This window comes from Hakea prostrata, chromosome 6, assembly GCF_041222555.1.
Source record: "Hakea prostrata isolate BN-2017 chromosome 6, UWA_Hpros_2, whole genome shotgun sequence".
Classification (NCBI taxonomy): Eukaryota; Viridiplantae; Streptophyta; class Magnoliopsida; order Proteales; family Proteaceae; genus Hakea; species Hakea prostrata.
Window position 1 is genome coordinate 20,963,739 of NC_142605.1, and position 15,828 is coordinate 20,979,566.

The 15,828-nt window shown below is 35.3% G+C and overlaps 1 protein-coding gene across 2 annotated transcripts; it reads left to right on the forward strand.

Annotated features, from left to right (window-relative positions):
* The first annotated feature begins 1,117 nt into the window (after window positions 1-1,117).
* On the forward strand, window positions 1,118-11,809 carry LOC149012541 (protein DETOXIFICATION 24-like). 2 transcript variants are annotated; one of them, XM_089158588.1, is made up of 10 exons: window positions 1,118-1,402; window positions 8,375-8,666; window positions 8,775-9,316; window positions 9,475-9,561; window positions 9,681-9,737; window positions 9,867-10,105; window positions 10,397-10,515; window positions 10,712-10,798; window positions 11,113-11,189; window positions 11,493-11,809. In XM_089158588.1, the coding sequence occupies exons 2-10, from the start codon at window positions 8,412-8,414 to the stop codon at window positions 11,509-11,511; spliced, it is 1,482 nt and encodes a 493-aa protein (XP_089014714.1). In that variant the 5' UTR covers window positions 1,118-1,402; window positions 8,375-8,411; the 3' UTR covers window positions 11,512-11,809. The 2 variants fall into 2 exon arrangements, with proteins under 2 accessions (XP_089014714.1, XP_089014716.1); XM_089158590.1 differs by lacking the exon at window positions 1,118-1,402 and adding an exon at window positions 8,099-8,269.
* Window positions 11,810-15,828: the final 4,019 nt, after the last annotated feature.

The following is a 15,828-nucleotide window of genomic DNA, read 5'->3' on the forward strand; positions in this document are numbered from 1 at the left end:
ATTCACCAAACTTTATTACAGACCAAAACTTGGTAAAACAAACAATTGCTTTTTTTTCTTTTCTTTTTTCTTTCTTTGTTCGGGTGAAAATAGTCATTGATTGGTAACATGGAAGGAAATATTGGTACTTAGCGAACAGAAAGGGTGGGGGCGAAATGGCATGGGCGGGATCTCAGTGATATCTCGCCTTTTTCTCGCCGAATCAGCAAAAATTGTTGAAGAATTGTCGATTTTCTGACAAATCATTGTTGAAAGAGAAGAAGAAGAAAGAACGGAAAGAAACAGAAGAATACGAGTAGCAGCAGCAATTGTGGAGAAAGAAACAAAACAGAATGATGCATAAGCACAGGCAGCACAGGCAGTACCGGCATGGATCCATTTTGCCACTGGTTCGTTCAGTTCAGTAGACTTGTAGGCAGCCTGCAGGCTATTTAGAGAAGAAGATCTTTCTTTTTTTCGGTTAAAACTATTCAATCCTTAAAGCCTTACGTAAAAAGTGATGTGTTGGTGATGCGTTGTTAATTAGTTGTTACTTGTCAGTGTAGTGGGACAAGCATTTATTTATTAGTAGGTAAGAATGACTTCACGTTTTATCATTTTTTTTTAATAATTAATACTAAAAACTGTCGGTAATGAGTATTTTATCAATCAATTAATATAAGGACCAACAGAGATGAGTTTTTTATTCAAATATAATATATTATTTACTGAGTTTTGCATATGGGATGTGACATATCAACATATACGTGATGTTATACATGTATATTATTTATATTAAATGTTATTTTCACTACAAGCATATATATATATATATATATATATATGTCGGAGAGATTTTGCTGATTCGTTAGGTAGCGAATCGACGAACTCGACCAGATTTCGTACCATGATTGGTAATAGACTAATAGGTTAAACAAATAAAAGCTCCAACGAAACGAAAGGAAATACGGACATTCCCCCTAAGGGGTGAAATAGTCACGTGCACGTTTTCCAGAGAAGATGATATGAGAGTCAGTATCTGGTCTTCAAACTGGAAACTCCATTTGCTTTCTTAACTTAATTTTTTTTTTCAGGTGAGCTTAACTTAATTATTCGAAACCCCTAATTGTTACAACAGTAAGTCTTCTCAAATCTAACATTCCATCTGCCATCATCGATAAAATGACAAGCCATGTAATTCAGTAACACTCGCCCTTTCCAATGAGCAGAGCTACTCGAAAGCTCGAAAGATCTTCCCGCCTTCTCCTACTACCTTCAACCTTTAATTTCTGTTCTAGCCAACCAATTCAATCATGCTGGCATGAACTGAAACGAGAAGATCTGTGGAATTCTGCAGAAACATTCGCAACCATGGAATTGGAATCATAGAGGATTTGTCGCCTTCAACGTATTTCTAACACAGGTGAGTGTTTGCTTGTGCTGTTGGACTCATTTTCCTTGCTGCTTTCCCATGATCTTGCATTCCTTAATTTTAGCTTTGCATTTGTTTGCCATGAAAATTCTGAGGATTGTTCTGTATAGTCATCTGCTGTACGTGCTGGAAAGAATGAGCCGCTCTAGCTGAGATTCATAACCATATGCTCGCTAGGCCATGTTAGGGTGTGTGTTCACTGACAGAGCCAAGAAACTCCTGCTCTTAAATCTTAATAGAAAGTCAGAAGGGTAGTTAAAGCAAACGTGCTTAACCGGTCGGCCGGGAAGCGAAGTACGCCTTTCCCTAAAGCCGGAACTGTCTTACGAGTATTGCCACAAATAGAGAGAATAAACAAAATGCCATGGATAAGATGGGAGCTTAAAATTTGAACCCGGATCTCTGGTCCTGAGGACCAGAACTAGAGTCGTTTTCTCTTGCTCTCTATGGCTCGCCTGCGGTCTCTCTCTCTCGTTTGCGTTTCTGTAGTAGTCTCCCTTATCCTTGTCGGAAAACTCGAAGCAGAGATGATTTTTTTTTTTTTTTGGAACTGAGGTTCATCTGGCCAGCTTGGGCGCACCACAATTTACTTCCTCAGAGGAGGAGCTTTATATTAATGCCACCTAGTGGGTGCGAACCCAAGACCTCCCCTAGAAAAGTTGGGTCTTTAACCGCTTTAACATACCACCTTTGGCAGTATGACTTTTTGTTCTTCCCTCTTATTCTCATCCATAGAGATTACAGCGATTTGAAGTGGAGACAGTGACTGGCGTTGATTTGAGGTGGAGGAGTGCAATGACGGAGAGGTAGGTGATGACTGTGGCAGTGAAAAGCGAGATTTTAGCGATTTTTTGCTGATTTGCCGGAAAATCAAAATCTACTATTTTTTGCTGATTCGCCCAAAAATCGAGCGATTTCCCTGCGATACCTTCGCTTTCAATCCCTTTTTTATCTCGCTTCTCAACGAAACCACCGAAATTTCGCCCATATGTTTTACCCTGATTGGCTTATGTACTATAGTATAATTACTAAAAGGGTTATTGTTGGCCCTCAATTTTAACAATATTAAAAAACATTTCCAATTGAATGTTTAATGTCTATTTTGTCCTTCTAAAATTAAAGTCAAAATATAATATTATTCTTATTTAAAAAAAATCATATCAATTCAATCATAAAGACAGAAGATCACAGATGTCACATTTTTTTCTTCAATATAAGAGATCACAGTTGTTTTAATACCATGAAACACATAGTTGTATCACAGTTGTAATTTGAGGTTACTAGTATCAAAATAATCTTTCAACAAAAATAACGAAAATAGTCGCGAAGAAAAATTACCTTTCTCCCAATTTTCACTTACGGTGCAAGCTTTCAACAAATCTGAATCATCTTCCATGACGGGGAGCGCAAAGTGCTCTCATGACGGCTATTGACCACAGATTACAAGGAACCTATAGGATTATGTGATGATATTTATTTTTAAAATATTTTATTATTTTTTTACTAATAGGTCTTACATAATTTGTGATTGCAAAGCCGTCAATAGAGATGATCCACGTCGCCGTCAACACTGAGATTTTCTTTAATATTCTGTAATGATAGACATTAAACTAGGTGGCGGCCAAGTGACCTCTCAGATACGTTGAGCGTGGATCACATGCAGCCACATTTCTAACCTAACACCAGCCGATCTAATTGACTTAAAGGGTTAGGTGTTTCACGTTTGTACCTACTTCAGGTGGGATACACCCTACGCCCCCCAGTTTGATGAGACTAGGAGGAACAAGATATCTTAAATCAATTATCTTTAGCTTCTTGCGTTGAAAAAATTTTAGCCACACCAACACATGATAATGGCAAAAAGTACACTGAAATAATTCAGAATTTGTTTTCACCAAAAAGAAAATTTGCATATCTTCCTTTTCTCCTAGAGCCATTAGTTGATTAAAAAATAGCACCTAATATGTGTCGAAATAAACAGAAAATACACAAGAACCAAAGACACAATATGTACTTAGTTTGATCGTAAAGACTTACATCTAAAGATGAGCGCTAAAACTCATCAAGTATTGCACTAATTAATATCAGAAAGAAGGATTATAGCACTAAGAATCTACCCTCACAAGCTCACAAAACATGAACCAATAAGTACAACAACAACAACAATAAGGTTAAAATACACCTTAAACAAGAAGGATCTATTGTACTCTTCAACACGAATGAAGAACAACTAATAACTAGTGTCTTCCATGCACGATGCAGCCAAGAAGCTCCATCACCACCACACTTGAGAGTTAATCTGAAGAGAAACTAGAAACCATAGTCACAGACCAGAGAGCAAACTATCTCTCACGAACAAGCTCTTCTCAAAGAAAATAGTGTGCATGATGAACCTTAAATTCAAAGAGAATATATATACTAACTACCAGAATGACCAAACTAACCCTAAAGACATTTACATAATACATCCACATTCCAAATATATGTAAAAAGACAATAAAGCCCCTAGAGTACATTACAACACTTGGTTAAAGGAAATTAAGAATATAGCCTTAGTGTCTTATTCTGTATATTATGATGTGAAATTATTGAATCCAAGAAGAAGAAACTCAGTTGGATACTTGTAGTAGTATGTCACGTACAATATGTAAGTGCCGACAACACTAAATTCCCTTTAATTAAAGTTTTTCTCTTCACCAAAAAAAAAGAAAAGAAGAAGAAACTCATTGAAGGAAAAAAAAAATTGTAACAAGAGATTAAGGGTAATTTTAGAAATTATCTAACCATGAGTTAATAGAATTTTAATATACTATTATGCAAATTCAAGAGATATTTTACGAAATCATTGCCAATTTGACATAGCTTTGAGTTATCTATGATTTTTACTAATTATCTTCAAATGTCCTTGAAATTTTTTTCTTTCTTTTTTTCAATATTAAAGTAAATAAAATAGTCAAATTTAATTCAACCATCGAGAGGCTATAGAGTTGGGATTACGTACCTCGACAAGTAGAGGACTATGCTCCCCTCACACTGCATTACCACATCTTTTGCAGGGGAACTCACTTATGATCTATTTTACCAATACTCATAAGTGAATTGAGCTCCCCTCTTCAACATGTGGTTGCAGGGTATGAGGAAAACACAATCTTCTACAACCATGGGTAGAAAATGTGGACTCAAGAGTATATGCTTATAAAAAAAGGTTTAATAAGATTGTAATTCCAGTTAAAAGTAAAGAGTTTTTTTACATGTGGGTCCTCTTAGTAAAGCTTAAACTAATGTTGGATCCCCTTAATGCAATAAATTATATGTGTGTCCCAAAACAACTAACAATAAATTACCATTAAGCGTTGTTCAAATTTCAAACTTAGAATGACCAAAATATCCCTTTAATTATTCCTTACGTATAATATAACTAAAATATCTCCAATACCCTATTATTTTCAACTATATAGTAATATAGGTGGGTGAAAGAGGAATTCCTTCACCCATCTTCTTATTTCATCCCGCTTGAACCACTATCGAACTATCGCGAAAACCACCTTGCAAAACCAACCCACAAAAAGAAAGAAAAGAAAAATACCATACCCATTAGCTTTGGGTTTCCTCTTTCATTTATTATTTTATTTCACTATTCACTCATATTGAGAGGCGATATAAATTTGTATCATCACATCTGATTTTAAAACATAATTTTTAAATTGGAATAATTATAATTGCCTCTTATTTTTTAACTTTATTATTACTTTATCCATTGTACTTTTTAAAATTACTAGTCCAACCTTTAATTTTGTCTACAATTACTAATGTTCCCTACTGTTAAGTTTGTTAGTTTACTGATGTGAAATCTATATATTTTTTAAAATTTAAAAAACAACCCTAGAGTTATTTCTTTGTTTATTTACCATTTTGTCAAGTTTTAATACTATCCTTAATTAATTATAAGAAAAAAATTAACCTTAAATCCATTTTCTTCTCTGAAAAGAAATCATTGAATAAATGAGAGATATGATTTTTCTTCTCTAAAAAGAAACTACCCGAATAAAGGAAAAATGTGATTAAATAAAACTTAAAATAGAAACTAAATATGAAGAAATATCAAATTTAATTCAAAGTTAGAAATTTGAAAAACACCTAATACATGCTAGCCATTGTGCATGTTTCCAAATTTCATATTAATTAGCATCTTATATGCTAATTTGTTTGTAAAATTTCCATCAATGTGATTGTAAAAAATTTAAGTGGAACATTAGAGTTTCAACAACTATAAGTGTGTGGTCCCACCAATCCCAAAATTAAATTTTCATAGGAAAACAAAAAGAAAATTAATTTTAAGAAAATACTTATATTGAAGATGAACTTTATCTGTGATTTATATTTTTTCGTGGAATAGTAAGACCTTTATTAACAAGTATCATACTGCAACAGAGATCATTGTTGTTTTATTCTTTTGTGTAAATTTCAAGAATTACAGCACATACACAAATATTTAGTTCTTTTTTCCTAAATCAATGCTCCTGTTGTTAAAACTTAAAATTATACTGTGAAACTATTCGTATTTACCATGACGCACATTTTGATAGAGCTAGGGACAAAGTAGCAAGATCTCAAAGGGTAATTTATTCACAAACTTTCTTGATATGGGTTCTCATCACATTTTAAATAAAGGCGACTGATCTCTTTTAAATTCAAAATTGATTCTAAAATATAAGATTTTAAGGATATAATTGGCATTCAATTTAGTTTCTATAAATGAGGATAAAGTCATATTTTTTTACTTATTAATTTTAATGAAATGAAAAATAGACATTACATATTTAATGTTAACAGTTACTTAACACCGTTAGAAGTGAGGGGGGCATAGTAATTTCATAAAAAATGAGATTTGATTAGTAATAAAACCAAAGTATAGGGGGGCAATAGTAATTATGCCTTTTATACTTGATGGTTAATTAGGAAGCACCATGGTTCTTATTTCTCATGACAAAAGCATGAATTTTTTTTTTAATTCTTGACAAATTAGTTCTTATAGGATATACAATGTATAGTTCAACAACTCATCGGAACTTCAAAAAAAAAAACCCTCATCGGAACGTAATTAGAAAAAGAAGAAAAGTCGGTCCAGTTCATGTACGTACGGTTGTAGCCAAGTCACAACGTCTTAGGGTCTTGAACTCCATCTGTTTGATCAAAAGACTGATCGATAAAATTCTCCTCTATGAATTATCTTCACCAACTAACTGAGTCTCCACAAGGAATTGGCTTGAAGTTATTGTGTTCCAACCTTAAAAGAGCTGGGAAGAAGCATTCTACGATATATCTTGCGAATCAAGGAGGCCTAATTTGTGACAAGTGGGAGAAATTAATCCAACCATACGATGAAAGAGGAATCCCAAAGCTAAAGGGTAAGTATGGTGGGTTTTTTTTTCAACTTTTTTGAGGAGGTTTCCATTTGGGTGGTTTCTGGGCGATGGTTAAAGGAAGAAGATGGGTGAAGGGATTTTTTCTTCACCCACTTATATGGTTTACAATAGAGTATTGGGGGTATCTTAGTCGTATCATATATATTAAACAACCTGAGGGGTGTTTTGGTCTCTCCACTTAAAATTTGAAAAAAAAACTTAATTGTAGAGGCCCATGTTAGTTATGTTGGAATCTAGACATAATTTATTGCATTGAGAAGATTTAACATTAGTTTATGCTTTACTAAGAGAACTATGCATGAATAAAAAAAATATAAAAATAAAAACAAAACTCTGAAGCAAAATAGTAGTTCTTTTTTTTTTGGTTGCCAACCCCGGTTCCAAGACTTTGCCTTGACTAATCAGGTGTTCGACCCGGGTCGCACACCTGGCTGTGTGGGTGAGTCTCCCAGCAGGGATTTTTTGCATCTACAAGGTTTTGATACCGAAACCTTACTTAAGCAGACCAAGTTGCTTACCACTTGGACCAACTCCTGTTGATAGCAAAATAGTAGTTCTAACAACTAACAATTGATGACAATTATTTTGTGTGATACTCTAAAACAAGGTTCTTTTTAACAAGTGGAATACTGCATCTTCTCTTGTCACAGCAACCGGTATAGTCTCTTTTGTTTTTTTTTTTTTTTTTGTCTTCTCTCTTCTCAATTGCACTGATTTAGGCAAACGATCTTTCATTTCGCTTCCTGAAATATCCCTCTTACTTTTGAACTTACCCACATCTTGGCCACACATGTATGACAGATCAGTCAAATTCCATCGCTTCGTATTAGATGTATGCATTCACACCGTGCTAACATGTGGTTATCTATTTATTTCGTATTAGTTCTTAATGACTAATGCTTATTTTACCAAAAAAAAAAAAAAAAAGACATATAAGCATTACAAGTCAATACAAATTAAGTTGACCAATAGATGCCAAAGTAATTCTAACAGATACATTGTATTAGGTACTAACTAATTTGACACCCATGACAACGAAAAAGCTTGAACAAACTGAAATTTCGACCGAAATTCGATCTTATCGCCAAAATTATATGGCTTGATGGTCCTGCGCATTTACTGCGTAGGACCCAAGTACGACCGGGCAACAAAAAAACTTGAGTCATGCGCATTAAATGCCAATGGAAACGTTCCAACAAACCATCACCACCCATACCCCTCCGTATTGATAAAATAACTTCATTATTGATCAAATGTAAATGAGGATCCCGAATAGCTTGAGGAATGCTTGCTAAGAAGTTGGGCTAACTTCGCTCGCTCCTTTGTGGATTCTGATACTGTTATTTTGACACCCACTTCAACATACATTCAGAATGGAAGTCTAAGTAAACCCCTTGAACGTATGGTGGTGGAGGGTCAGGATAGTGTTGAGGTTAGAGGAATCACACTCCAAATCTGTACCTCTGCAGAGCTACAGAAAGGATGTACTGTCCATTCCTATTTGCCTGTTTAAGTTGTTTGTTCTTTAATGCATCAGGTGCTGAAGAGAAAAAAGATAAAAATCAGAGAGTATAATGGAGGAAAATCGAACATTAGAAGACAAGCTTCTCGGGCGACAGAGTGAAGATGTAAATAAGGACTTGAAGGCAAAAGTTTGGGATGAAACAAAGAAACTCTGGAGAATTGCATCTCCTGCTATAATCACAAGAGTAACAACTTATGGAATACTGGTGGCTACACAGTCATTTATGGGACATATTGGTGAAGCTGAGTTGGCTTCATATGCAGTGATCCAGATCTTCCTTGTACGCTTTGCAAATGGAATAGTGGTATGCTTCTATCTTCTCTCCCCCTTCAGTTCTTTGAGTTAGACAGACTCATACCTACATGGTTGAATACAAATAATACAATGGCAGCTTTTTAAAATCTTTTTGCAGTTTGGGATGTCAAGTGCTCTAGAAACATTATGTGGCCAAGCATTTGGAGCAAAGCAGCACCACATGATGGGCATTTATTTACAAAGATCATGGATAGTTGTTCTTTGTATTTCAGCCATGTTGCTCCCTGTTTTCATCTTCACTGCACCACTTTTAAGGCTTATTGGACAAGAAGAAGAATTATCAGCAATAGCAGGAAAAATTAGCATTTGGTTCATACCTATTTTGTACTATTTTGTCTTTTCAATGACAATGCAGAAGTTCCTACAAGCTCAACTAAAGAACATGATTATTGGATGGTTATCCTCTGCTTCGTTTGTGATTCACTTGATGTTATCTTGGTTATTTGTCTACAAATTAAGCTTGGGCATACCTGGTGCCATGGGAGCAATGATCATCTCCACATGGACAATGGTCATCGGGGAATTCATATATATCTTTGGAGGTTGGTGCCCTGGAACATGGACAGGATTTTCTAAGAGTGCATTTACTGACATTTGGCCAGTTGCCAAGCTGTCTTTATCCTCTGGTGTGATGCTTTGGTTAGTAAAACTGATTAGCATCTCCTTGTTTCCTACAATTCCCCAAAGCAGCAAAACTAACATACTTGTCAATGATAACTTATTGTCCATAGTTAAATGCAATAGTTTCTCTTCGGAAAAATTGTTAATATGCTGACACTTTTCTTTTTTCTTAACAGCTTAGAGCTATGGTACAATGCAGTCCTAGTCTTAGTGGCAGGGTACATGAAGAATGCTACCATTGCCATATCTGCCTTCTCTATCTGGTAACCTTTAATAGTTGTATCTACTCTACCAAAAGAAAGTTGTATCTAGTTATTAAATATTTTTGCCAACTTCCCTCTATTAACAGAATACTTCAAAACAAATGCTTATGAACTTGCAGCCTCAATGTCAGCACTTGGCAGCTTATGATATGCATTGGTTTCTTGTCTGCAGCTAGGTATGGCTTAAATGATTGATAATGGACTCCTGTCTCTGTGTGTGTGTGCTTCGAGGCTACCCATAAATTTCCCCTATGGTTCTTTCCCAGTTCCAGTAACATTTTGTGTATACATTCTTTTGTTCTCAGTGTGCGGGTTGCAAATGAACTGGGGAGAGGAGATGCAAACGCTGCAAAATTTTCCATTATTATCAACTTAAGCACTACAATCTCTCTGGGTGTCCTATTCTCAGTTCTGTTTTTCGTATTTAACCATGTAATATCCTATGCATTTACAAGCAACACAGAGGTAGCCGAAGCTGTGTCAAGCCTGGCCAGCTTACTTTCTTTGTCTGCCCTGCTCAATAGCATTCAGCCAGTGCTCTCAGGCAATCTTCCCTCATTGATCTTGCTAAAAATTAAAAGTTTAGATAAATTACAACGCAACGCACTATCTTATAATATTCCTCTATGTAGCATCCAGTGAATATTTTTGTGTTATCAGTCTAGTGTCGAAACAGATTGTCCACTTTAAGAACCTGTAATAAACAAGAACTGCACTTCTGTAATACTCCAAACTGTGTGAAGTGTTCCTATCCTGCTTTTGCTTTGTTATACAGCAATATCCTTTTGCTTTATATCTTTGATATATATAGGTATCATATCCTTCTTTTCAACAGGAGTGGCTGTCGGTGCTGGGTATCAAGGTGTGGTGGCATATGTCAACCTTGGGTGTTACTATCTGGCAGGAATTCCTATAGGCGTGTTGCTTGGTTATGTTGCAAACCTTGAAGCAAAGGTAATAACTATATCTAGCTATAGTGGCCAGATGGAATGACGCCCACTCTTCATAGTGATCCAGTTATTTCTCACAGTAACTGGGCTTCGGAAAACAATTTCATCTACACCACTGTGATCACTTTAGGTTTCGCGGTGTTACTTCCCCAACCAAAACACTGTTCTTTTACCCAGTTATTGACCTGTATTGTTTCTAGGGGATCTGGATTGGAATGCTTTGTGGGATGGCGTTGCAAACACTTGTGCTTTCTTGGATCACCTGGAGAATTGATTGGAACGCTCAGGTACAATACATGTCCTGCCATAGAGATGAATTTTAAGAGTGATATATAGCATCTGAGGTTGATTCCTAAAAGTTATACTCAGAGATGAAACATAATGGTAGCATTTATCTTGGCCAGTTGTAAGTTTTGTCTCAGTTAGATTGAATCAATTGGGTATAATACACTGAATCCCTCAGTTTGATGCCATATCTTCTTGGGTTCCTTCTAAGATAGTTGTGTTTTCTTTTCCATCTAAGTTGCTTCTGATTTCTAGACAACATTCATTAATATGAAGTATCACTTTGTTAGTTGGTAACAATACTTTATGCTTGCAGGTGGAGAAGGCATCACAGCGTCTAATCAAATGGCTTCTAGCACCTTCTGAACAGAAAACAAGCAGTGCTTCAACAGAGTAAGCCACATTTTTCTATGTCATACAAATGCAGGGGAGAATTTAATTATTTTATAGAAAGTGTATAAAATTTTATATGTTGTCACACCTTAGGTCCGTTAATATTGCCTCCTATATATAAACTAGTATGATTTTATCCTACCCTTAACTGGGAGTTTGGATTGGGTTAGCCCCCTTGGAGTTTTCTACAGAGAGATGAGTTCACACACAATTAACTCTCTTTTTTTTCAGTTGTGTGTAATGCTTTTGATTAATTGTTATTAAAGTTTAATGCATGAACCGTATCCAATTTTCCTAATTTAGGGACGGTCGCTTGGTGTGATGGTAAAAGGCTCTGGCTTCCAGAATGAACACTAAGGGTTCCAGTCGTTTGTTGGTATTATTTTTGTAACAACAGGGGTTCATGTTTGAGGATTTCTTTTTGGGCACAAATGCAGAAAGGTAAACTCAACCTCTGAGGGGAAAAAAGCACAGGTTCCTTGATTATGTTTTATTCAGCAAAGCTTATTTGACTATAGTGATGAGGAATAACATTGAAGACAATATTATTCAAAAGTTTTCCCTCTATGAAATGTAACTAGGTCCTCGGTTCAGTTTAACTAGTAGGCTGCTTTGGATCCTCTGAACTCTTTTAAAGTATTTATTATCATGTCTGCTTATACCGAATTTTTTTTCCTATGTAGAAAGTGAAATTCTAACCCAAGTAACTGATTTTGCTATTTGTACAAGAATGAACACAGTGATTGGAAAATTTGAGAGGAAGACAGTTCTTCCCCACCTTACAACACTTTTCTTTCCTACTAGAGACAAGCAACAGCATGGAACCATAATGTAATAAGAGTTCAATGTAAACTTTGACAGAAAATAATCAAGAAATGGTGATACATTGTTGTAGAGGGAGAAGACAAAAATTTATAACGCCAGAAATATATGTTAACAAAATATAAGTTAAGATGAGAAGGCAAAGCCTGAGAAGCCCTGCTGAGGTGGGCTGCACTGAGAGAGAAGTAGGAGAATAGGAAGAAGAAGGAGATGGGGAAAAAATTCACACACTCATGCTGGGTTTTCTCAACTGAACTTCAATAGTCAATTTTTTCTTTGGAACTATGTATTTTTTCTGTTACATTTTTTCTGTTACATTTCAAACCTTTGTAAAAGTCATTTCACAGCCAAGTAATCAACCATGTTGCTTGATTATATATCCTTTGTGCTTAACCCCATCTAGGTTTGAACTCATTGCCCTAAATAAGGATAATTGAAGATGAAAGCAAATTTAGGGGTGTATTTTGTGAAGGTGAAATTATGGAAGGTTGGAGAATGTAGAAGAATACCTAAGATTAACCACCAATGCTAATGGAGCCAAAGCCTGAAACGTATTGACACTTGAAAATGCAGAAGCAAAGAGTGCTGCAGGCGTCGGCCAATGCACCTCTATACTGTATACACAGCTGGGCAAGGGGATGTTTTATATATATATATATATAAAAGTTATTATTATTATTTTTTGGTTGAAAGAAAACAAAATAAACATTAAATAATAGAATTACAAATACAATGTTGCAGGGATAGAAGTTTTGTCCCTAATCTGTACATGTAGATCCTTTTTCCGCAATTGTTTCTGCCCACAATTGAATGTTGTGGTCTTGGAATGGTGTACTTTTTGTATCTCCTAGCTGGTCTAAAATGATAACAATCTGAACAAGATGTTGTGAGTGACAAGACGAGAAAGGATGTGGTTCATTTGCTTTGCATTATTCTAAATTGAGTAAATCTTTTTTTTTTTTTTTTTCCTTGAACGTTAAGTTCAATCCACGAGCCATGCCCTCTAAAGTTGTCTTTGTTGTATCAACGCCATCCACACTTCCCCATTCTAGGAACATGATCATGCCTTTCTCAAGCAACCCCCATAACCATCCAGTTTTTTTCCGGCATACCGACGTTTCCCTGCATAAATTAGAATTGAGTCATTACTATATTGACAAGTGAGGAGAGACTTACAAATACACATTTGGGGGTGATTAAAGTAAGTGAATTATCATTAAAGTTTTTTTTAGAGTCTATCAACTCCCAAAGTCTTCAAGTGTTGCACATTCACTAACTTGATTGTCAGATGCGGCTTTCCGACCATGAAAGGTGGCCCGCTTTCTAACCCTATTGTGCAGGTTTTTTCGTTTTTCAATGATTGAACATATTCTAGACGCATCACTATTCATTGCTCCTCTTCTTTTTTTCCCTCTTCAAAGTAGAAACAATTTTGTGGATAAAATGGCAATTTGAAAATTCTAAAATTATAGTACCTACAAAGTCATCACTAAACCGCCATTATTCTAAGAGTAGGGGTGCATTTAATATGTAATTTGAAACATATGATGTGTAAACGTAATAGAATAAATTGAGGGAGTGTAAAAATATGTATATATTGCATTCTTTCCCTCTCCTATGTTATTATATATGCTGTCAAATTTACTTAACCATCAGTAAAAGAAAATCACCTAAAAAAAAAGCTTTTTAAAGAATTGAATTATATACTTGTATAGTATAGGTACTACGCTAAATTCCGAAGTTAGCCGTCCTTAAGTGCCTTCTTCTAATAGAGAAAAGAAATCGAAGAATTCTCCCCCACGATCTTCAAAAGATCTATATATTGACACATAGGGTCAAATTGAACTGACATTTGACATTTGACCCTTTAACAGTAGAGTGTGACTGAATAATACTTGAGATCCGTATAAATCTAGATCTTCTACAATGATATCAAATCTTTTGAATTGATTTTTCATCATCAATGGAATGTAAGGACCACCTCTTGACTCTGATGTTAAATATCATTAGAAGAGATATAAGTTCAAAATTAAATACCTTATATAGATCTTTGGTTCATTTATTGAAGATACTCTTAATTTTAATTCAAATAATAATAATAATAATAATAATAATAATAATAATAATTGCGTGGGTATAATTCAGAAAATAAACTATATGTTAAACGAAGATACTTAGTCAATAATACGCAACTCAAATTAATAATCACCTGGAGTGCAGGTGCTACATTGCTAATACATAAATCCTGGATTCGTGACATGTAAAAAAAACAAAAATAAAAAAATTCTTTTACCTTTTTTATGGTGAGGATTGTGGCATATAATTAACGGCTAAGTTAACTATTCCAAGATGCATGTTTCGTCTTGGGAAAGAAATGATGAAAAAATAGTAAAAATTGCAAGTTGAGAAGGGAGCAGGTGGGACCGCGAGAACCGTCCATTTCTAATAGAGGAATTTGATGGTTGGGTATTTATTCACTTACCAATTAATACAAGTTATTACAGCTTAACCCGCACTAACCATTTTGTTAATTAATATTAAAAGGACCTCTAATAATAATAGCTCAGTCTTTGAGAAAGTCTAATTCTGACTGACCTAACTAATCCAAGTGGGTCATGAGTCATTTTATCAAATGTAAGACCAACTCCAAAGATTCAATTCAGACTACAGAAGCTCGTTTTCACACGGTAGACTCAGTGCGTGGTAAGTAATCCCACTAATTAACCCTTTTCTTAAACCATGATTATCAAATGTTAATGCAGATCACATTGTCCAGTCACGAGTTCAACATAAGCTGTTTTTAAAGAATATTCCTATATGAAATCTGCATGACCGTCATTTTTCTTTGGATAAAACTGTAGAATGCATGATCATTTTTCCAACGTGATACTTCTTAACCATCAATTATTATTCTTTTTAGTTATAGCTATTATTCATACGATTGGCAACCATGAAATTTTTTTTTCTTTGCATGCTATGGCGAACATGCCGGACTTTCACTCACATGTTCTTTCAGTATAAATTTCTCCATTTGCATGCTTAGGCATACATGCCAAGTTTTCGCTCTCACGTGTCCTTTTAATGTAAATCTCTCTCTTTTCATGTTTGGTACCTTTTAGAGCACTTTAACCAATGATTTATGAGAACAATTTGATCTCCACTAGCTTTGTGAACGGTAGTATCTTATGTATGTGGATTTATTGAGAGAGAAAAATATTTTGTTTCATTTGGACCAAAGGCGAGCTTAATAATATATTATAGTAGAAAAAATATTACATAAGGATTACATTATTCTAGGAGTGCCCTACCCGGCTACGGGCTAAGCTCACTCCTTACCCGATAGCTCCCTTCACTGCCTTCACTGCCTTCATTGCCTTCATTGCTACCTTCGTAGCTCCAGTTTGACTTTCGCTATGAACTCATAACTCGAAGCCAGAAGCACACAAAAGCGTAGGGGGGGAGAAGCATACGAGCGAGTGAGCAGAAAGAAGGAAGAAAAAGGGCAGGAAGAAGCCCGGACCAAACCTCTATTCCTTTACAAAAGCTTGAAGCATAGAAGTGAATGATTCAACATCCAACTGCAATTTGCAATTGAAGCCAACCAATCAGAGCATTGATTGGTTTCATGTACATTGTACACCACTTGACATTGCTGGAAACTCTCCATCAAAATATGGATCTCCTCCACATCGGCAGCATTCCAAAGAGTTGTAGTCTGTGGACTCAAGATTGATGACCTGAGTAGCATTCAACAAATTAGTACGCATCACTACATTTTTCAGAGAGGAATTCACCTCTAGTTCACCTTGTCAAATAT